The 21,629-nt window shown below is 47.5% G+C and overlaps 2 protein-coding genes and 4 non-coding genes across 8 annotated transcripts; 3 read left to right on the top strand and 3 right to left on the bottom strand.

The window, feature by feature from the left end:
• Positions 1 to 3,365: 3,365 nt before the first annotated feature.
• On the bottom strand, positions 3,366 to 5,563 carry Tmem107 (transmembrane protein 107). 3 transcript variants are annotated; one of them, XM_048365622.1, is made up of 5 exons: positions 5,407 to 5,562; positions 5,174 to 5,241; positions 4,973 to 5,073; positions 4,392 to 4,488; positions 3,920 to 4,155 (listed from the first exon to the last, which is right to left on the bottom strand). In XM_048365622.1, exons 1-5 carry the CDS (start codon positions 5,497 to 5,499, stop codon positions 4,086 to 4,088), a joined length of 429 nt encoding a protein of 142 aa, XP_048221579.1. In that variant the 5' UTR covers positions 5,500 to 5,562; the 3' UTR covers positions 3,920 to 4,085. The 3 variants fall into 3 exon arrangements, with proteins under 3 accessions (XP_048221580.1, XP_048221579.1, XP_048221578.1); XM_048365621.1 differs by having other exon boundaries at positions 4,973 to 5,074; positions 5,155 to 5,236; positions 5,407 to 5,553; XM_048365623.1 differs by lacking the exons at positions 4,392 to 4,488; positions 4,973 to 5,073 and having other exon boundaries at positions 3,366 to 4,155; positions 5,407 to 5,563.
• On the bottom strand, positions 3,369 to 3,504 carry LOC125366580. The gene has a single exon (XR_007213877.1). It is a non-coding gene; the product is annotated as a U8 small nucleolar RNA (small nucleolar RNA).
• An 8,146-nt stretch (positions 5,564 to 13,709) lies between the features above and the next one.
• Positions 13,710 to 13,781, top strand: Trnaw-cca. Its single transcript has one exon. It is a non-coding gene; the product is annotated as a tRNA-Trp (tRNA).
• Positions 13,782 to 14,019: 238 nt separating this feature from the next.
• Positions 14,020 to 14,101, top strand: Trnas-gcu. The gene has a single exon. It is a non-coding gene; the product is annotated as a tRNA-Ser (tRNA).
• Positions 14,102 to 14,715: 614 nt separating this feature from the next.
• Trnai-aau lies at positions 14,716 to 14,789 on the top strand. Its single transcript has one exon. It is a non-coding gene; the product is annotated as a tRNA-Ile (tRNA).
• Positions 14,790 to 16,009: 1,220 nt separating this feature from the next.
• On the bottom strand, positions 16,010 to 17,220 carry Borcs6 (BLOC-1 related complex subunit 6). Its single transcript, XM_048365620.1, has one exon. It carries the CDS (start codon positions 17,183 to 17,185, stop codon positions 16,097 to 16,099), a length of 1,089 nt encoding a protein of 362 aa, XP_048221577.1. The 5' UTR covers positions 17,186 to 17,220; the 3' UTR covers positions 16,010 to 16,096.
• Positions 17,221 to 21,629: the final 4,409 nt, after the last annotated feature.

Below are 21,629 nucleotides of genomic sequence, written 5' to 3'. Positions count from 1 at the left end.
ATGGTGGGCCCCAGTCCTGCTGGAAAAGGCACCAGAGGCAGAGGAAGCAACCATAAGACAACTTTATGGAAGTTGACAGACCACTTGCCATCCCAGATCCAAAGACAAGAGAAAGGACTGTTGAGGACTAAAGCCCCAAGACTCAAACCCTCAGGGTTTAGCCCGTAGGCCTCCTGGTTTCTGAGATTGTGAGGAGGGTCTCTTCAAAATATCAGCCCCAGACATCCTATCTAGAAGACCACTCACTCCAATTTGTTTCTCATGCTCATTGGCAAAGCCTTTGAAAAATAGCTGAAGTGTTCCTAGTAACTACTTCTGAAGTACAAATGAAGAGCCTAAGGCAGGGAAAGGATAAAGTGACCTGCTGCCCATTAGACAGCCAAGGAGGGAAGACTGGACTTAGAAGCAGGCAGGCAGCCTGGCTGGAAAATTTGCTCCATGGTCTCGAAAACTGAGATTTGAAGTCAAAACATCTATTGGTGTTAAAGGTAAGAGCTGGGCTGGGGTTGCATCTCAGTGGTAGGAAGCTTTTGTAGCCTGTGGGAGGCCCAAGGGACCTCTCCACACACATAAAACAGAGGTGGATAAGTCAGCCACAGAAGGAGTGACCACCAATATTTAAGGGTCGGGCAAAGGGGATAGTCTAGTGCTATGTTTTAAATATTTTATCTATCTTACTTAAATAAATACTTTAAATAAATATTTGTGAGTGAGCCACATGCCAGTGGCTCATGCTTATAATCCTAGTGACTAAATAAGCTGAGACCTGGAGGATATAAGTTCAAAGCCAACCCATGCCAAAAAGTCTGCATTTCCAAAAAACCACCTTGGGCTGGGAATATGGCCTAGTGGTAAAGTGCTCGTCTCATATACATAAAGCCCTGGGTTCAATTCCTCAGCACCACATATATAGAAAAAGCCAGGAGTGGCGCTGTGGCTCAAGTGGCAGAGTGCTAGCTTTGAGCAAAAAGAAGCCAAGGACAGTGTTCAGGCCAAGTCCAAGCCCCAGGACTGGCAAAAAACCAAAACCAAACAAAATAACCACCTTGGGCACCAGTAGCTCATGACTGTAATCCTATCTACTCAGGAGACATCTGAGGATTGTGATTTGAATTCAGATGGGCAGAAAAAATAACCAGGAAAAATTTGAATTGGAGGTGGTCAAGTGGTATATTGTCAGCTGTAAGCAAGCCACTTAGGCACTCAGTTCAAGCCTTTGTACCAGCAACAAAGAATTTTTATCTAATGAATGTATATGAATAAATATGAATTAGAAGCAGCCATCACAATGGGAGGCAAACCAAAGGAACTGTTCATGAGACAAGGGAGAGTAAAGCTCAGAAGAGGAGAGTGTTCAACTTCAACATATATTAAGCTGCCAACATGAAAGCCTGAGAGGTGACTGTAGATTTACAAACAAGAAAGTCATTGGCAGCTGGACATCAGTGGCTCTTTGTAATCCTAGCTACTCAGGATGCTAAGATTGGAGAATCACAGTTCAAAGCCAGCCTGGGCAGGAAAGTCTGTGAAACTCTTGTCTTTAATTAGCCACCATAAGCCAGAAGTGGAGCTGTGCCTCAAGCAGTAGGGTGCTAGCCTTGAGCAAAAAAGGGTCAGAGACAGTGCCTAGGCATTGAGTTCAAGCCCCAGGTCTGGCACAAAAACAGAAAAAAAAAAAAAAAACTCATTGGCAATGAGAAGTTTCTTGAGAGGGCAGTGCAGGCTGGTCTGGTAAACAATTAACAAACAAATGTTTATTACAGCTTATTGCTATAAGGTATTATAGCACAGAATTTGTGAAGAATAAAACTACATTTTGTGTGTGCTAGGGATGAAACACAGGGCTTCACACATGGTAAGCAAGTGTTCTACGACTTAGCTGTGTCCCCAGTTCTACAGTATTGTTTATTCTTGTAAATATCATTTCATAAATGGAGTTGTATTCCAACTACAAATGTAATTCCCAAGTGAAAACTGGTTATTTTTACTTCTACGTATGAATAAGAATAAAATGGGATGGTAATATGGTCTAGTGGCAAAAGTGCTTGCCTATTCATATACATGAAGCCCTGGGTTCTATTCCTCAGCACCCACATACATAGAAAAAGCCAGAAGTGGCGCTGTGGCTCAAGTGGCAGAGTACTAGCCTTGAGCCAAAAGAAGCCAGGGACAGTGCTCAGACCTTGAGTCCAAGCCCCAGGAATAGCAAAAATAAATAAATAAAAGAATAAAGCAATGAAGATATGTTAAAACCTCACTGGCACATGGAGCAGTGGACCACAACTGTAACCCTAGCTATGCAGGAGGCTGAGATCTGAAGATCTTGGTTTCATGCCAGTCTAGACAGGAAAGGAAAATGTGAGCTTCTTAGCTCCAAGAAATCAGCTAAAAGCCTTAATTTAGCTTAATTTTAAGTTTCCACCATTTTAATTTTTTGTCTGTATGCCAGTTCTGGGGCTTCAACTCAGGGCCTGGATGTTGTCCCTGAACTTTTCTGCTCAAGGCTAGCACTCTACCACTTTGAGCCACAGGGCCTCTTCCAGTTTTTTGGTGGTTATTTGGAGATAAGTCTCAGGGACTCTGCTGCCAGGGCTGGCTTTGAAGCCCAATCCTCAAGTCTCAGTCTCCTGAGTAGCTAGGATTACAGGTGTGAGCCACCAGCACCTGGCTTCATTTAATTTTTAATAATGGCTGTGCTAAGCAATGGGTCCAGCTTTCCCAATTTCAGTAGGAGCACTTCACTAGGTGAGATGCAAGGCAGACTGTAATTGGATTAAGCCAGTAAAGTCCTCCCTCTGGTCTCCCCCACACCCCAGCCACTCCAAGATCTCAGTCAAACTGCTCTTCTAGAGGTAATACACCCTTCCAGCCACCTGGCAAACGAATCTGTCAACACAGTACCTTAAATCTCTTTTGCAGCACTAATTACAATGTGCATGACTAAATTACTCTGGAAGCTCTGGGAAATATTCCTCTTAGCAATAAGATCTGGGGTAGCTAAACAGTTGTATCCTAGCCACTTCTATTCCCTCAGGTATGACAGTGCCTTGCATATAAGATTTAGAGGCTAAAGATGAGAAACTGCCATCAGAAGGTCAGAGAAACAATGTATCTGCAAAACATAAGCAGAAAGCATCTCAGATTTTTGCTTGTTTTTACCAAACTGTCTTAGGTGCCACCACTTAGGGAAGAATACTTTCCCAACATCCACTGAACAAGAAACTGAGACACATAGGTATGCTTTACCCACGCAAGCCAAAACTTGGCAGGAAACAAATGTAGTAACACAGGTGCACTGAGCAGAAGCAGGCAGCCAGAACGCTGAATCTAACAGTTAGTACTCCTGAAAACTGGGATCGTCAGGAAGAATCAGATAGGAGCAACCGGGGTGTTGTAAGTCCCAGACCGCACGGAGACCTTAATCACAAGTCATGCGAGCTCCAATCATCATGTTCAATCTGCCCTCCCGAAGGAGGAACAGGTAAGGATTATCCTACCTGACGATAACTGAGCTTTTCGCCCATTCCGTACGCTACACTAGTCGGTTCCGGTATAAGCTAGGGTGAGTAAGTACCAGACTAGTCTGAACAACTTGGCTGTCTAGAGTTTTTCTAATTCTATTGCAACACTTTTAGCAAGTCTTTAAAAAATATACTTTCCCCCAATTTGGCTACCAAAACGCGAAAACATGTCTCTCCCAGAATGCTCCACTCATACACACACATTTGCTCGATCTAGCCCTACCCACCTTATTTACATATCCCCACCCACCATTTCCGCCAGCCGGCTACCGTAAAAATCAAAATAGAAGCGGTGTTAGTTATTTTATGATCAGCCGGGCTGGAAAAGCATCCCATCCCTCCACCAGTAGTTTGGCCACCCCAACTGTCTTCCGAAAATTGTTATCAGTCTTGCTCTCACTGTAAAGTACACTTTATTATAAAGCACTATATAAAATGAGAATCCCAGATTCGGGAGATAATTATCCAACGGTGGAAGGGACTGCGCCTTCGCCTTCCTTCTTCAAGGAACCATGGGACACCCTGAGCCCCTCCTGCTTCTTCCCTACTTTCTCCTCAGGATGATCAGAAAGGTTTCTTTTTCAGCCCAAAGACAGCCACGAGTAATGCCATTTCAGTGACGGCTGGGAGGGCACTGTGAAAGGAAAGTGGTGGGTTCAGCACTTATTCCAACATGACTCCCCAATTCCCAAACCAGAGACTCCACCACCAAACTGCAGGGGAGTGGAACAGGCGTGGTGTGGTATGAAACTACAAGAGTGTTTTTAGTATTGCACACCAGAAGGAAAAGGCAAATGGGAAAAACTTTTCAGATCTCGGGAAAACCTTCCACCTTCCACTTCCATTCCCAAATACTGGGTGTTACTGTACCTGCAGAAGGCAAAAATGTACCAGTATGTGGTACACTCCCAACGTTCAAATATGAAGAAGGATAAAGACACAGATGCACTACAATGAGCTGCAATGGCTAGCAAAAGCACTCCAGTCAAGGAAAATCTTTAGATTCACAGGATCACCGGCAGAGAAAAGCCAGTGGTGGGGATGGCATCCCACTACTCCCTCACCACACTGCAAAGGCCAGGGTCAGTGACCACACCTTCTAAATTTTAACACAGTCATGGGATTGGAGGTGAGCACTAAGCAGAGAGAAAGCGCGCGCAAGAGCGAGCCTTCTTTGATCATGTGCCTCACACCAAGGTCTCCTCGTTCTCATAATGCCTTATATGTTACACACTACTTATACATAGCACAGTGTTTATTCCACTTACGTGTGTGTGCGCGCGCCCATGCGCGCAAGTCGCAGTCCCGGCACATCCAATCAATCAAGCACACAAACCTATTATCTAAGATTTCTCAACAAGAGAAATTCTGTTGACCAGCTAGGGTAGAGACACTTGTGCCAAAAAGGCCTACGGAATTGTGTGGGAAAGGCGGACAGGAAGAAAGGATACAGATGAGGCTCTGTGTGCTGTTGAACATGGAAACTCCGGAAAGAAAACCGGCCAGTTCCACTGCAAAGAGGCCCAGGGTGACGGAGAGCGCTACCACCAGCCTGCAGGGGAAAGCACTGGATCAGGACTCGTGGAGTTCTTCGACGGCCCGCTCCAGTCCCTTCACCCCTTCGCTCACACCACCCCGTCCCAGAAGCTCACTGGGTGTCCTGTTTCTGATACTCCTCGGGAGTGAACCGGAGAGGCAGGCAAGCCTGGATGTTGCTGTCCTAGGAAAGGAAGTGCCGAGAGAGGGAGGTTGCGGGGTAAGCTGAGGTGGCGGCGGGAAACTAAAGGAACCCAGCAGGGTAGGTTAAGACCCTAGCCTAGGGGTGGAGCTGCCCTGGGAGCTGAGGTGGGGTTGAGGACGGAGCCGGGGGAGCCGTGCATCTTACCCGGGACCAGAATAAGGTGATGACGACCACCAGATGCGCCAGGAGCGTCAAAAAGCGAGAGGGCACGAGCCCCGAGACCCGACCCATGGCCATAGGGGACGAGGGACTGCCCAGATCAGAGGCGGTGGTCTTGAGAGCTTTGAAGTTCAAATCCCAGAACTCTGGGCAAGAAGACAAAACAAAACACCCATCTGCTCGCGACCCCCTAGCGCGCGCTAGGCGCCGCCCAGTTGCCTTGGTAACTGCGTAGGCAGCCCAGGGCGGCGTTCTCGGAAGCCTCGCGAGAGTTGGCGTTGCGGCGCGCGGCGGGCCCGCAGGAGGACGCCGGTCTGCGCGTTCTGGCTGTGGTGCCGGCCCAGCCCCAACTGAGTTTTTTTTCTGCTTTCCAGAGCCGTTTGCTGCGATTCCCCACGCCGCCGGACCTTTTCTTCGTGCCTTCTTCCTGTCCACTGCCCTGGGGCACGGTGAACCCGGGAAGCGAACGTGCAGAAACGGGGGCGGCCCCCAGAGCGTCGTGCGGTGGCCTGCGTCCTGGCGGCCGGAGGCCCCGGGCTGAGCTCCCCGAGGAAGCGTGGAGCTTCCCCGCACCTCGGGGCTCGCCCTAGCGAGGGATCCGCGCGCTGCGGTAGACTTTCCGCTCCCCAGAACTAGGGTGTGGATGACGAGCTAGTTTCCTTCGGGGGGCGGAGTGGAGAAAAGGAATGGAGCGGCCCCGAGGCCCACCGCGGAGGGCATGGCGGCTTTGAAGTGCCAGTCCCCCGGACCTTACTCAGTTACAGGCCGAGAACCCCTTCTTACGGCAAGTCTTACTGACTTTTGGGATCCCTGCACATCCGGAAGTTCTCACCAGGCACATTGCTGACAGTCGAGTTCCATCCTCGAGGTCCCTCTCAGCCTATTTCCCTTAGCATCTCCGTTCCCTCAAGCCAGTCCAAGTGACAAGGCCCAGAGGCATTTCTCATTCATTCATTCAACGAAACTTTATTGACTCGGACTTGTTCACTGTAATGGGCTCTGGAAGTAAACAAAAATCGGAACCTTCCTCTAGCTTATGGAGTTGGCAAGGAAAAGACAAACACGGAACAAATTAAACTAGTACTAATAGGTGCTATTGGTAACATTTTAGAAGAAAAATACTAGCCAGGCACCAGTGGCTCATACCTATAATCCTAGGCACTCAGGAGGCTGAGACCTAAAAATCGTGGTTAGAAGCCAGCCCTGGCAGAATAGTCCCTGTGAGACTCTCTCCAATAAACTCAAAAAAGCCAACAGTGGTGCTATGGCTCAAGTGGGAGAGTGTTATCCTTGAGTACAAAGAGCCTTGGGGCGAGCACCCAGGCCCTGAGTTGAAGCTGCCAAAGAGAGAGAAAAAAAACCCTAGAATAATATGAGCAGAGATAAGCTCTTTGAAGATGCATCATTTGTTCTGAAACTTAATTTTAGAGAATTTGCTCCAAAATACGTGGAAATACCTATGGCTCTGAAGGCTCCAAAATAATCAATGGGTTTCCTTTTTCCTACCCTAGTGAGTGAAAAAAAAAATCAGAACTCAAAGAATACCAAAGTATTTGGTTAAAGGTCAGGAAAGACAAAGACTAAGGAGCTCTTCCAAATAAAAATAGCTCATCTAATAGGTGCCCAACACCAGTAGCATCAAAAATAGAACACCAAATTAAAGGAGACTAAAAATAAACTGCGTGCACACATATGTGTACACTACTATTGAGTTTTGAACTTAGGGTCTTGCACACTTTTTTTTTCCTCAAGGACAGCACTCCACCACTTGAACCAAAGCTCCACTTCAGGGTTTTTGATGCGTAAAAAGAAGTCTCAGACTTTCCTGCCTAAGCTGAACTTTTATCCTCAGATCTCAGCTTCCTGAGTAGCTAGGATTACAGGTAGGAACTGCAGGCTCAGTTCATCCTTGCCTTCCTCCTCCCTGGTAATTTTCATGCATATTCTCTAAGGAATAGAAAACCCAGGCCAAGCTCTCCCAGTGACAGTTTTAACATCTGATTCACAGAAGATAAAGGAAGCTGTGTCATAGGGCAAAAGTGAGGGCAGTTGCGACTCTTTTTGCAAGGTTTTTCCATCGTCCCTGAATAGAATGAAGGGTAAGAGTCATCCTTGTGAAGAGTTGGAGAAAGGGCATTCCAGGCAGAGGAAGGAAAAATGTCAAGAGTAATAGAAGTGAGCCCAGTGTGTTTGACTGAGCAGAAAGAAAGCCAATGATTCTGAAGTCCAACAATGTAAGGGAAAGAAAAGATCAGAGTGAGGTTACAGAAGTATGCAAGAGCCCAATCCTGGGAGTTCTAGCAGCCACATGGAGGGACGTGTCACCTGCATATTCTAGAAGATGACCTCTTGCAATTTGGGTTATAGATTTTAAGCAGAAGGTGAACGAGGAAGATAGAGGATTATCTAGAAAGGAAAGGATGGGTCTTGAACCAGAGGGGAGCCAGGAAGATGGAATAAGCTAATGAAGTGAAATAATCAGGAAATGTGTCAAAGAAAAAGAATGTAGGCTATGAAACAAAAGAAGGGTCCATGATGACTGTTAGAGTTGAGTTTCCAGTATCTGGAGGGATGGGGCTTCTGTATGCTCATAATATGCTTCCTGCCTAGAAGAAATACTAGAGAGTAAAAACTGGATAGTTAAATTTCATGTTGTGAATTAGTAAGTGAGAGTAGACCTTGAAGATGTCATTTTTTCTGACCTTGGTTGGCAGAAGCCTTACCTTAAAGAAGCAATTCCTGAGCTTTAGAGCCACCTGGTAATAGGTGGTACTGCGGGTAACTTTTTTTCATTGTTGTTTCCCCCAATGGCCACTCAAGACTGGGGTGGAGGACTCGCATATCTTAACATTTAAGCTGGTAATAAAATAAATTATTTTATCACAGGAAAATTCAAATATATTAAAAATAAGGAAAGTGGCCAGGCCCTGGTGGCTTACACCTGTCATCCTAGCTATTCAGGAAGCTGAGATGTGAGGATTGCAATTCAAAGCAAGCTCAGGCAAGAAAGTCTGTGAGACTCTTTATTTCCAATTAACCACTGTAACTAAATAAGTGAACAAGGAAGGTCACTATTCAACAGTTATCAATTATGGCCAGCCTTATTTCAGTGCTAACTTCCTTACAACCCCTACTTGGTTACTTTGAAGCAAATTCTAGACATCACCAAATAGTTTGATTGTCTGACTTGGGCATATTTTTTTTAATCCTTGAGCCAGAGTCCAACTAAACTATATATTATACTTTGCTGACCTCTCTATAAAATTAAAATTTCTTAATCTTGGATAATTACTCCTCCCCACCCACTCACCTTCCCTCTCTTCCTTTTCCTGCAAGTATCTGTCGAAATTAGACCGCCAGAACCCATGTGATGTCAGTTTAACATATCCTCCATGCCCTCTATTTCCTGAAAACTGGTTGTTGGACTAGTTATTGATCACTCTCTTTTCAGTTTTGAAAGCTTTTTGTACTTTCTGTTTCTTTTCATTGAGAGGCCTGCTTGTCTCTCCTTGCCTGTTTTAAGCAAAGGTAGATTCAGGCAAGCTGAAGAAACCATTAAAAGTTCCCCCAGAGGCTGGGAATGTGACCTAGCTGTAGAGTGCTTGCCTAGCATGCATGAAACCCTGGGCCTGATTCCTCAGTACCAAATGAACAGAAAGGCAGAAGTGGCATTGTGGCTCAAGTGGTAGAGCACTAGCCTTGAGCTCAGGACTCAGAGACAGTGCTCAGGCCCTGAGTTCAAGCCCCAGGACTGGCAAAAATAAATAAAAAAGCAAAAGCAAGCTAGTGATTTGAAAAAAGTTCCCCCATCAGCCTGGTACTGTTCTGCTTACTCCTATAACTCTAGCTATTCTGGAGGCTGAGATCTGAGGATCATGGTTTGAAGCCAATTCAGGCAGAAAAATCCATGAGACTCTTATCTCAATTAACCACCAAAAAGCCGAAAGTGGAGCTGTGGCAGAAGAGGTAGAGTGCTAGCCTTGAAGGGGAAAAAAAAGGTTAAAGGACAGTGCCCAGGCCCCACAGCAAAAAACGTTTCTTATCAGTTGTCACCTAATGGTCTGATTGATGGACTGTACTAACCCCATTTATCTTCTTAGGAATTTCAGAATAAAGATGTCCTAATTCTGCTATTCCTTCTTCATTTACCAACTGGGATTCTTTTGTGAGTCAGAATTTATCCAGCAGTTCATAGAGATGAACTGTAATCCAAATCCTTAATCAGTAGAAGCAGAAGAATCCAGAACTCAAAACCAGCCTGGGCAATATTATAGTGAGACTCTAAAAGTGTGTGCATTTGGGGGGGGGGGGGGAACCAAGGGAGTTTCCCTAATCAATTTGTTATTTTCTGTGACATGTAGATCATACTGGAAAGGAAGGATGTCACTTTGTTTCCAAAATGAATTGGTTCTCAAGCTTCCTGTAAAAGTAACTAATGCTTTTGTTTGGTTTGGTTTGGTTTAGTTGCCAGTCCTGAGGCATGAATTCAGTGCCTGGGTACTGTCCCTGAGCTTCTTTTTGCTCAAAGCTAGTGCTCTACCACTTGAGCCACAGCTCACTTCTGGCTTATTTAGTAATTTAGTGGACAAACTGTGATCCTCAGATCTCAGCCTCCTGAGCAGCTAGGATTACAGGCTACAGGCGTGAGCCACCTGTGCCCGGCTTAATTAGTTGTTTTAAATATAATTGTAAACTTGAACATTTAAACCTCTTATGTTTTTCAAATATTATAAGGTCTCACACAAGTATTTTGCCACAGAGCTATATCCCCAGCCCCTCTTTTTAATACTTATTTATTCCTTTTTAGTTGTGCCAGTGCTGTGGCTTGAACTTTAAGTTTGGACACTCTCTGTCCCTGGGATGATTTGTTGTTGTTCAGGGGTAGCCCTCTACCACTTGAGCCACAGTGCCACTTCTGGCTTTTTCTGTGATTAATTGGAGATAAGAGTCTCACAGACTTTCCTGCCTGGAGCTGGCTTTGAACTGAGATCCTCAGTTCTCATCCACCTGTGTAGCTAGGATTACAGAAGTGAGCCAACTGTAGGAATGATTGTTTTAACAGGTACAGTGTAAGGGATTCATGAGAACCTGTCACCTGTCTCGCTGCTGGTCTAGATGGCCGTGCTTCACCTCAGCAAGGCCATTCTTCCTGTTGCTTTTTCTACCTCACCCCCATGCTCTTCAGTTACTCTCCTCTATGAGTCAAATTCTTGCTCATCCTCGTGCTTCTGATAATGCTGTCACGTATTAATTGTATAAATACTCATTAAACACATGTTACAAGAACCATATTGAGCACTAGGAATACATATTTTGTACTTTCTAGTAGATGGAGGACATGTCAAGGAATCAGTTCAAATGTAATATATTGTGTTGTCTTGGAAGATAGAAAAAAAAAAAAGGCTTCTTCCCCCAAAAAATGTAAAAGAGGATTTGAATTAAGTCCTGAGTGTAAGGGCCGAAAACAAAAGAAATGTTTGAAAGACCAAAAGAGCAATACCAGGGGCAATGGTACAGAGACAGTTGTGACCACGGCGGGTTTATATTAGGTAATTGAAAATGATTCAGGTGGTCACCAGTGGCTCATGCCTGTAATCCTAGTTACTCAGAAGGCTGAGATTTGAGAATCACAGTTCAAAGCCAGCCCGGCAGGAAAACACATGAAACGCATTGCCAATTAACCAGAAAAAAGCTGGGGAAGTGGAGGTATAGCTCAAGTGGTAGAGCCCTAGCCCGAGCAAAAAAGCTCAGGGACAGCACCCAGGACTTGAGTTCAAGCTCCAAGACTGGCACAAACACACACACACATGATCAATCAATCCCTTCCCGGAATCAATTTAGGCCAAGTCTGAGAAGTATCTGTGGGCTTTTTTGTGTATTTGGAGACATAATGTCACTATGTAATCCAGGTTGATTTTGAACTCCCAATCCTGCCTTAGGCTCCTGAGTGTGTATCTGGGATTTTGACATGTCACTGGTTGTGGAAAACTCCACAAAGAGAAGGGCCTTGCAGAATATGAGAGGTTTGGGGTTGGAAAAACAGCATGACCGCCTTTGCAATCTTGGCTTGTTAAATTTCTTTTATTCTGTTGAGGTAGAATAGACTAGGGAAAATGGAGCATGGGAATCAAAAGCCAGAAGAAAAAAATTAATAAGAAAGAAAGCAGTAAATGAACGAATGGCTTGATGAACAGCATATATGCCTTCTCTTTGATCTCACATGCGGCGCCCTCCCTCTGGCCTTGCCCACATGCTCAAAAAAGTACTAGGTTCTGGGAAGTGAGGAAAGACTATCTTAAAAATTCTTACCTTGAGAAGTAATTTGGTAAAATGACTCATCTCATTAGGGAAGTAATCAGTAGTTCTTCTTACAATGAAAAAATATATAAAGGAAGGACACTTGTCTTGAGAGACACCCAGGTAAACTCAACAATTACTTCAAAAAGGACACAGAGGAGATGGACATGTATGTCACAGTGACCCGAGTTTAGTAGACTAGTTAAACAAGATCTTTGGGCCCAACTGATAGTGTCAAAAGCAGTGTAATGAAAAGGAGGAGCGCTCAGCACAGTGAGTTTACAACTAAACCCTTCCCTCATTTTCACCATAAAGACTCTGATGTCTGAGTGTGCACTGTCTTTTCCTTAGTTTTATTTTACTAAATAAACCTCTGTGGGTTCCTTATCTGGTCTTATCTCCACTCCAAGACAAGAATCTGCCTGGCTTAGGAATTGAGGCCCTCTTCATTTTTTCAGGACCTCTTCAGATAGATCCCCACCAATGACCAGTAACATTTCAAGAAGCAAATCGGTCTCTTCTGGGTTAGGGTGTCCCTCTTTAGAAGTTTCCAGCTCTGGCTTACCTGGGGACTCTAAAAATATTGATAATAGAAACTAGAACAATGGTTTCTTCTAGTGGTGTGAGAAGAGACATGGGAGAATTTTCAGGAGTGATGAAAATGTCCTATATCTATTGAGACAAGCCAAGCTCATAAAACAAGATATTTTATGTTTTCACTCCTATGTGGAATGCTAAGAGACATACATATCCATGGGTATGAACAGAATATATGTACTTTATTATATATACATACATGTATATGGATGCATATATGTGGATGAATACAGAACCTAAATCTAACTACATACATATATGTAACCACACACGGATGAATACAAAACCTGAATTTAAGGGACAACTTAGGAAGAGAAAGGGAAGGAGAAAGGGAAAAAGAGAGGGTAATAATAAATGTATACTAATACATTACAACTATACATGAAAACAGCATAAAGAACCTCTATTAATAAACCTATTGGTTGATCAGTAGGAGACTGGGGAGGGGGAGGGGAAAGAGTTAACAGGCTTTCTTGGGGAAGGTGGATACTAGTAGGCTAATGAGGGTCAAAGAGGATGTATGTAGTTCAGACAGATTGTCAGCATGTGTGAAAACAGAAAAATGAAAGTTATTGAGACTTTTAGGAAATGGAGAGGGGACAGGAGTGATGAGGGAAGATTGATTGGGATACTCTATACACATGCATGTACAGGTCACAATGAAGCTCCATAGCTAATGCATGTTAGATAAAAGAAAGAGAGGTAATGTCTTATATCTCTAAAGAGTTGTACTCTTCTGTGTACTTGTCAAAACGAATACCAATGGCTCACACCCACAATCCCTCCTAAGTGGAGGCTGAGACCTGAGGATTCAGGTTTGAGGCCTGCCCAGGCAGAAAATTCCCGGACTCTTTTCTCCAATTAACCTGCAAAAAACCAAAAAGCCTAACTAAACGGAGGCGTGGCTCAAGCCTCAGCACTGGCACAACACATAAACAAGAAACCCTGATTAAAATTCACTGCGTGTGAATTACGCCTCAAGACTTAAGTGCGGCTTTTGGTTGGTTGGTTGTTTTTTTAATGTTCCAGTAGTTTTAAATTCTGATGCTTTCCCGCCCGGTTACATTCAGATCTAGCTCCGCAGTTGATTCTGATGTGCAGCCGGGAGTGTCGGTCCATCTGGGCTCCGAGGTCTGGTCACCGCAGTGATCTCCCCGGAGCCCGGTACGTGTGCGAGGACCCCCAGGGCGCGGCGGGAGGGGCTGCCGACCCGGAACCTGCGGAGCCCGGCCCGCAGCGGGTGCCGGAACCGCCTTCCGACGCGGAAGAGAATCCCCCGCCCGGGATTCCGGAAGAACCCTAGTCTCTGCGGGCGGGCGACTAGGTGACGCTGAAGCGCCGACGGTGAGTTCCGCAGTGGCTATGAGGAAGCCCTCCTGAGGCAGGGAGCGGCAGGCCTCGTGGCGCAACGGTAGCGCGTCTGACTCCAGATCAGAAGGTTGCGTGTTCAAATCACGTCGGGGTCAACAATCTTTTCCAGATAGCTGCGGAGTTCCGCTTCCATTTAACCATCTGAATTTAACTCTTCTCCAATCTCAAGAATGACAGGAAGGCCTCTTTGAGAATGTTGTTCCTTTCCCGCGGGGAATCATGTACTTCTGGTTCTAGAAAGGTTTCTTACCATCTTGCGCCTTTGCTGACAAACCGCCTGGAAATCGAGAGTGTTCATATCACAGAGAGAGGAATACAGCGGGTAACCGTGTAGACGAGGTGGCCGAGTGGTTAAGGCGATGGACTGCTAATCCATTGTGCTCTGCACGCGTGGGTTCGAATCCCATCCTCGTCGGCATGTTATAGCTTGTCTTCCGTTCAGTTTTGTGATCTCTGCACACCCCATACACGTACGTCGTCACACTTACAACAGTCTTACTTCCATTTTCCAGTGCTGCCAAGCGACCCTTAATTGTACGTGCATCGCCCGTGACACTGACCTGTCCAAAGAATCGACTTTGCACTTCGGCGCTGTGGCTAATTTGGTTAAAGCGCCTGGTTAGTAAGCCGCAGATTCGGGTTCGAACCCCAGCTGTGTCTTCTCGAGCCGTACTGTTTTTGCAAGGCGTATCCCGGTTAGTTTTGCCAACTTAAATTATATGACTTTCCCACATGCCCACCCATCTTCTCACAGCCCAGACCTCTGTTGTTTGTTTGGGCATAGGCCCTTCTATATCCCGCCTCTTGTGCATGTCATTAATTGCTCTCCGACTTGCAACTAAGAACCATCTTTGCTTGTACTTTCGTTTTGCCGTTAAGTTGCATATGTGTTTACCGGATCAATTTGTGTATGTTTGCATGTCTTTAAAATAAATAAAATGGTTGTATCTTCACAAACATATACTAGACAAAACTAAGCGCTAGTTCCATCCTTTCATAGGCTTGCAAATCAAGCATTCTCCTCCGGCTGGCCGGTTAGCTCAGTTGGTTAGAGCGTGGTGCTAATAACGCCAAGGTCGCGGGTTCGATCCCCGTACGGGCCACTGTCTATACTTTGCTTGTCTTTTTTATTTCTGTAACTGGAAAGTTCCCTGCCTCAATACTTCACAGGTTTAAAAAATAATTTACTTGGGAGCTCTAAAATAGTAGTAGTAGTAGTTCTCTTGACCTCTAAATTTCACTATTATAACATGTTCTAGAACTTCATTAAAAAAAAAGACCGGTAATGATTGAGATTGTTTCATATACTGAAGTGTAGCATTGATCAGTACAGCAAGTGTATTATGAATACGCTGTCAAATGTTCCTCTCTTCCTCCATAGCCAAAATATCAATCTTCCATTCCCCACCTACCTGTCCAGAAGGCTCTGGGAAGTTAACCCCTTCTTTTCATTTCTAGAGATCTAGGTCTTATCTCTTCTTTCACTGAATTTCTGGGCCCTTTGTGTGATGTCCCACATCCCCCCTCTAACATCTACCGCTAATAGCAGCAACCATATCCTTTCCCAGCTAGCTAGGGTCCTCCACTCTGCTCCTAGTATCCTCCCCAAAGGGAGCCACCCTCATTCCCATCCTTTGACTCGGCAACCCCCAGAACCCCATATAGACAAAGCGTCAGCCTTAGCAGCAGCAGCAACACTTTTAATTCCACAAAAACTCAGAAAGCCAAAACTGATCAGAAAACTCCACAACAGGTGGGCTTCAAAACCAGCGACAATTCTTCTTGAACCCTGAGAGCAGTAAGACACCCCCCCCCACCACCACCACCTCACCTCCTCCACCGTGCAAGGCGTTCCTCTCAGCTACACGCCAATTCAGGCTGGGGAGTGGTGTGGTAAGCAACCAGGGGGAGAAGCGGGGGGTTGTCTATCTTCACATGTGTATTTTGCCTGTGCGGCCAACGACTACTCAAGCTCCCAAAGCCCCTGGCACCTGAGAATACGACCATGGAGTCAGAGAGCCACATTGGGGCTGGAGGGGCTCCTCGGTTCCCTTCTCTCAATCATACATGTCTCCAGCCTCAAGCGCAAACTCAAGGTACTGGGTCCCCAGGGATGGTGCTCTAGCTAAGGAGAAGAGTTGGGAAGAACAGGGTAGCAATAAATGGCTAACTTAGTAGAAGCAGAGCAACATCCCCTCCCACCAGAACTGTTAGGACTTCCCTAGTACACCTCCTGAAGGCCCCAGTGAGCCGGCGGCCACAGGCCAGTTAAATGCAACTCCAACGCACAGGCTCCCCCCCCCCCCCCCCCCCCCAATTCGGCCGGCAATTCCCATCCAGGCTCCTCGGAAGTCCTCAGGGTCCCGCTGGGCCCCGCCCTGGGCAGGAACGGCCTCTTTCGCGGGCCGGATCACTTGCACAGGGCCTCCAACACTTCCAGCGTGCGTCGGATGTCCCGGACTTGGCGCGCCAGGCCCTGCACGGGCTGCAACGCCCGCTCCAACTCCTCGCAGCGCGCCAGCAGCGTGTACATGCCCTTGATGCTCATGTCCACGGCCTCCCCCAAGGAGTCCACGGCGTCGCGGTAGGTCTGGATGCAGCCCACGCTCAGCGCCGTCAGCTCCTGCACCGCGCCCCCCAGCCCGCGCAGCAGACGATCCACCCGACCGCCCAGTTCGCGACTCAGGCGTTCCAGATCCCGCAGCACGTCGGGGTCGATGGGCGGGATGGTGGAGGCGGGTGCGGGGGTCAGGCCGGGCCGCGCCGGGGCCGAGGGCAGGGCGGGAGGGGCGCCACTCAGACGGATTTTGAGTTGCAGGTTATTCGCCACAAAGTGGGTGAGGTCGCCGTGCCGGCTCACGGTGCCCTCGAGCTCGAGGGGGCTGGAGATGGTGGCGCGGCGCCCGCCCCCCGCGCCGGGCTCGGCGCCCCCGGCGGACGCCGCGCCGCCGCACGCCCCACTCAGCCCGTCCAGGCTGCGGCTGTCCTGCAGGCGGCTGGAGAAGGAGCGGCCCGCGCGACCGGCCGCCGCCGCCGCCGCCGCCTCCTCTTCCTCTCCCTGGTCCAGCGCCTCCACGTCCTCCTCGTTCCCGATCATCTCTACGCCTCCCGAGCTCCCCCGACGGCAGACCCTCTCCGAGGCAGGCTTGTCCCCAGGCGGCTCGGGATCCGGGTGCTGGGAGGACGGGGGCGGGCCCTGCTCGGGACCCGGCGCCCCTCGGCGGGTCCCGATTCCCGTCAGCACGGCCCGGGGCCCAGGCTCGTCCTCCCAAGCCTCGGGCCTCCGGTGGACGGAGCCGCCACTCGGTATCTCTGAGGTCGCTCGGGGGTGGCGGCTCACGACCCCAGCCTTCTCGGCCTCTTCCTCCCCGGACACCCTCAGAACTGAAGGCGGCTTGGAAGGCATTCGACCCGGCCCGCCGCTGAAAACCGCCGCTTGCTGTTCCCCAACAGCTAGGAGGTCGGTCCCGGACCCCAGCCGCCCCCGGGACGACTCCATACTGCGAATGGGGGCCGGAACCAAGGGATTGGTTTCCCCCCACACACACACACCCCCACCCCCACCCCCCGCCAGGAGGAGGCGGCGGCGCCTTTAAGGGGCGTTAGTAGAGGCGGGCCTATTGGCCGCCGACTGACCGTGGTCAGGACAGGAAGAGCGATTTGATTGGTCACGACGACCAGGAAGCTCCGGAAGAAGAGCTGTTATTGAGCCGCGGAGCCCACGTGAAAGGCAGTCGGGAGGCGCCAAGGAGGTGACAGCTGCGGCGCGTCCGCCCGCCCCCTTAGGAAGTCGTGGGCACGGATCTTAAAAGGTGTAGGGCCCGAAATGCCGGAGGCCCGAGGGGGCGGGGCTCAGACATTTCCCGCCCACAGCCGCCCCGCCCACGCTCTCTGCTTCGCTGGCGCCGCGCGGGGGAGTGGATTCCGAGGTGCCTAGAGATTTGGGGGATGGAGATAGTGCGTCCTTCTTGGACCCTAAGGGTTGAACGGCTCTGCCTCCGAGTCAACCAGGAAGGTTAAAAGAGAGAGCGGGTGCGGATGACTGGCGCCCGTGACCCTTGCTGCTCCGGAGGCTGAGATCGGAGGACATCCGTTCAGATGTCCGTTCATCGGAGCCAGCCAGCCCCGCGCAGGGAAGTCCAGGAGACTCTGACCTCCAATTCATCACTGCAAAGTTGGAAGTGGAGCTGTGGCTCCGGTGGCAGAATACTAGGCCTTAGGCAAAAGAGCTCAGTGACAGCACCCAGGCCCCGAGTTCAAGCGCTGGACCAGCATAAAAAAACAAAAGGGAGAATTCTGGGCCGAGTTTGAACCGTTGACCGGTCCCATCTGCCTTCCTTAACCGACCTGGCCGTTGAACGGTCCAGAGGGACTCGCAGACAGCAGCCGAGGCCTAGAGACATTTCTGGCTTTTGCTGCTTTGTTTTCTGTCTTCTGCGACTCTCTCTCTCTCTCTCTCTCTCTCTCTCTCTCTCTCTCTCTCTCTCTCTCTCTCTCTCTCTCTCTCTCTCTCTCCTTCTCTCTCTCTCTCTCTCTCTCTCTCTCCTCTCTCTGTCTCTCTCTCCTCTCTCTCTCTCTCTCTCTCTCTCCTCTCGTTTCCCATTGGGGGATTTTGTAACAAGGTAAAAAAAAATTCAACAAATGAAAAGATTGCACATTTTAATAAACTCCTTGTCACTGAGAGTAACTGGGCAGTTAGATGGAGAGTCAAGAAAATAAAATAAGCCTCCTCCTTGATGACAAGATCTATAAAGAAAGCCAGCCTCTTGGAGGCCTAAAAGAACAATTAGCACTGACCTTCAAGAGACAAGAAGGCTTAACAGGAAGTCAGATTAAAATGTGTCACTGCTGATTGGAAGGTGAGGTGGCCAGCCTTGTGAAGAGGAATGTGGAAAGTTTCTAGAAATTTGAGTGCTCCCCACACACGTAAAAGCCAGCAAGAAAGTCAGGTTCTCTGTCCTACAACCACAAGGAACTGAATTCTACCGCCAACCAAAATTCCCAGAAAGTGGGTTTTTTGCCAATCTGCAGACAGGAACTCAAGCTCGCCAAAACCTTGATTTTAACTTTGGGGTGCCCTGAGCAGAGAGCCCAGAATGAATTTTATGATAAGAGACACAAGAAATTATGAAGAGGTTCAGCTATCCCAGAAACATGGACAAAAGGGCACTGAAGCGCAGGGCAGTGGAGGAATATGCAAGAAAAATACATTTCCCTCACGTGAGTTTATGGAGAGGGAAGTTTCTGGTCTCCAGGCAGCTTTTCAGCTCGCCTCCTTCTGCATAGGATGCATTGGAAACCCAGTGTGGCAACATGCACACTCGATTGAATCCCATGTCAACAAACATTCCTGTGCTGGATCCACACTATGAAGTCACAATCCTGAGTTCAGGATCCCATTGTCTCTCAGTTGGCTTTACAAGTCTCTGCTGTCCACTCCTTCCAATGAAATTACTTTTTCCTAGATTTGGGGGATATCATAGATTCTTAGAATACACATGATAATCTCTTATTCACCCCTCTTCCAGCTGTTTGCTGTCATGAGTCAGGCTGGGGAGGGAGTTTTCTTCTGATGATGTACCCCAGGAGGACTTTCTACTCCCTGTCTTATACTTGCTCATGCAGGGGAGACAGGAGGCAGCCACAGAGTCATGAGGGCTGGGGGAGGGGCAGCTGGGGCAGGGGTGGGAGGAGGAATCCTTTTCTGCACGCTGCAGGGGAGAATGGCAATTAGTGGCTCTGGTGCAATCCTTCTGCCCTGACTTGCTTGCTGTCTTCGGGCAGCTGATATTCAGATAGCCAGATGGTGAAGGGGTAAAAGGAAGGTTTACTGACTGTTCTCTTTGGGGAGAGAATGAAGGTGAAAGGATTGGTGGGGGATAGGCAAGGTGTAGCTCAGACTTAACTTGGACCGAGATGGTGCAGCCAATGTCCTAGTGTGTGTGATGCTGGGTCCATAAGATGCCTGGCAAGTGTGTCATTTAATTTTTTTTTTTTTTTTTTTTGCCTGTCCTGGGGCTTCTTTTTGCTCAAGGCTAGCACTCTACCTCTTAAGCCACGGCGCCACTTCTGGCTTTTTCTGTTTATGTGGTGCTGAGGAATCGAACCCAGGGCTTCATGCATGCAAGGTGAGCACTCTACCACTAGGCCATATTACCAGCCCCTGTCATTGAATTTTTTTCCTAACAAGGATTCGTAGCTCTCATGGGTCATAACTCATGTCTGACATGACAGCCATGATTGTGGGATAGTTGAGGAGTGTCTCCCTATACCATAGGCCAGCTCCTCTTTTGGACTAAGCACGTCATGGTATCTCATAATGTGTACCAGCATGGGCCTCAGCCTGGGGTCCACAGTGAGCAACTAATTGATGTTTTGCTCCTGTTGAGACAGTTGAAATGGAAAGTTATCCTTGTACAAAAGCATACCCAGGTTCCATAGATCTACTTTGGGAGCCACTTCCTGCTAGGTCCTTTCAGGGGCACAAAATGGGAAAGTGCTACAAAGCTTAGCCAACTCTGCCTAGCCAAGAACTTGGTGATCCCTGCTCTCCAGGAATATAAGGGATGTTGCCTGGCTATGCTTGTTAGGCAAGCATTCTATTGCTGAGCCATACCTCTAGACCTAAGTATTATCTATCAAACGCAGTAGTGGGGTTTGAACTTGTGATTACTAGTATGCAGGTACTTTTGTCAATTGAACCATGCCCTAATCTTATTTGCTTTTTTTTTTTTTTTTGGTGCTGGTACAGGGGCTTGATCTTAAAGGTTTTTGATTTTTGAGATAGGGTCTCGTGTTTTGCCTGGCTGGTCTGGTCTATGACCCTTTGATTTAAGTGTCCCAATAGGTGCATGTCACTCCAACCAACTTCATGATGCCCTTCTGTCACAGTATATGTAGGATACACAGTGTGGTACTCTCCTGCATTTGCATACTCCATCACAAGGTAGACGTGCTCCACTGTTTCAATGACTTGGAACTGGGATATTAAATCCACTGCAGGTATAACAAAGTGAGATTCCTGCTTTCCCTTGCTTTCTTAGCCACCTAGGTGTCTGTGAGATGGTGGCAGGCCAGTTTGGAAAAATATAGTAGGGACCTAGCTCTACCAAGGGCACTGGGACAGAGTTAAGCATTGTCAAAGCACTGTTAAATGTTATTAAGCCTGTTGTTAGCACACTATTTTTGTTATGTATTTATTTTACAAAATTATTATGGAGTTGTTCAGAAGGGTTACCATTGTCAGCATACTTTTGAAAGTGTTAACTATTGTTAAAGCACTGTTACTGAGAATCCATTGTTATAAGCATGTTTTGGGTTTTTAATTTTATTTTTGTTCATTGCGGGGCTTGAACTCATGGCCTGGGCACTGTCCCTGAGTTCTTTTGTTCAAAGCAAGCATTCTACCACTTTGAGGCACAGCACCATTTCAAGTCTTCTGGTGGTTAATGGAGATAAGAGTCTCACAGACGTTCCTGCCTAGGCTGGCTTTGAACTATGATACTCAGATCTGAGTCTCCTGAGTAGCTAGGATTATAGGCGTGAACCACCAGCACCTGGCTTAAGCACATTTTTAAAAATTTATTTATTAATTAAACAAAAATTTTTGACAAGGTGTTGTGCACAAGGGGTACAGTTACATAGTAGGGCAGTGTGTACATTTCTTGTGATATCTTACACCTTGTTTTTCTTTCCCTTCCCTAGGTCAGGTAGACATATATAAAATACACAGTGTACCAAGAACATATACAGTAGCCACGTGGCCTACGCCAAAGAAAATTCGCCTAGGGCTTTAAATGTAATGTCGACAGTAGACAATATGTCAACAGTAGTCTTATATGAACATACATACATAGCTTTTGAGCTATTGTGATCCACTGAGAGGTCTATTTTTGACCTTTATATGTTGAGTAGTTGTTTGGTTTTAGTTACATAGTGTAGGG

The sequence above is a fragment of the Perognathus longimembris genome, chromosome 17, assembly GCF_023159225.1.
Source record: "Perognathus longimembris pacificus isolate PPM17 chromosome 17, ASM2315922v1, whole genome shotgun sequence".
NCBI lineage: Eukaryota > Metazoa > Chordata > Mammalia > Rodentia > Heteromyidae > Perognathus > Perognathus longimembris.
The sequence above is the reverse complement of the archived record's forward strand: the minus strand, read 5'-3'. Positions and strand labels throughout refer to the sequence as shown.

Excerpts from the sequence above, each read along its gene's own strand:
- Tmem107 (XM_048365621.1), bottom strand. The coding sequence starts at position 5,499 with ATGGCCATGGGTCGGGTCTCGGGGCTCGTGCCCTCTCGCTTTTTGACG. Across the intron at positions 5,237-5,406 it reads TCACCTTATTCTGGTCCCGG|CAACATCCAGGCTTGCCTGC; the intron begins GTAAGATGCACG and ends TTCCTAGGACAG. Across the intron at positions 4,156-4,391 it reads TACATTTTTGCCTTCTGCAG|TGCCCTCCCAGCCGTCACTG; the intron begins GTACAGTAACAC and ends TTCCTTTCACAG.
- Borcs6 (XM_048365620.1), bottom strand. The coding sequence starts at position 17,185 with ATGGAGTCGTCCCGGGGGCGGCTGGGGTCCGGGACCGACCTCCTAGCT.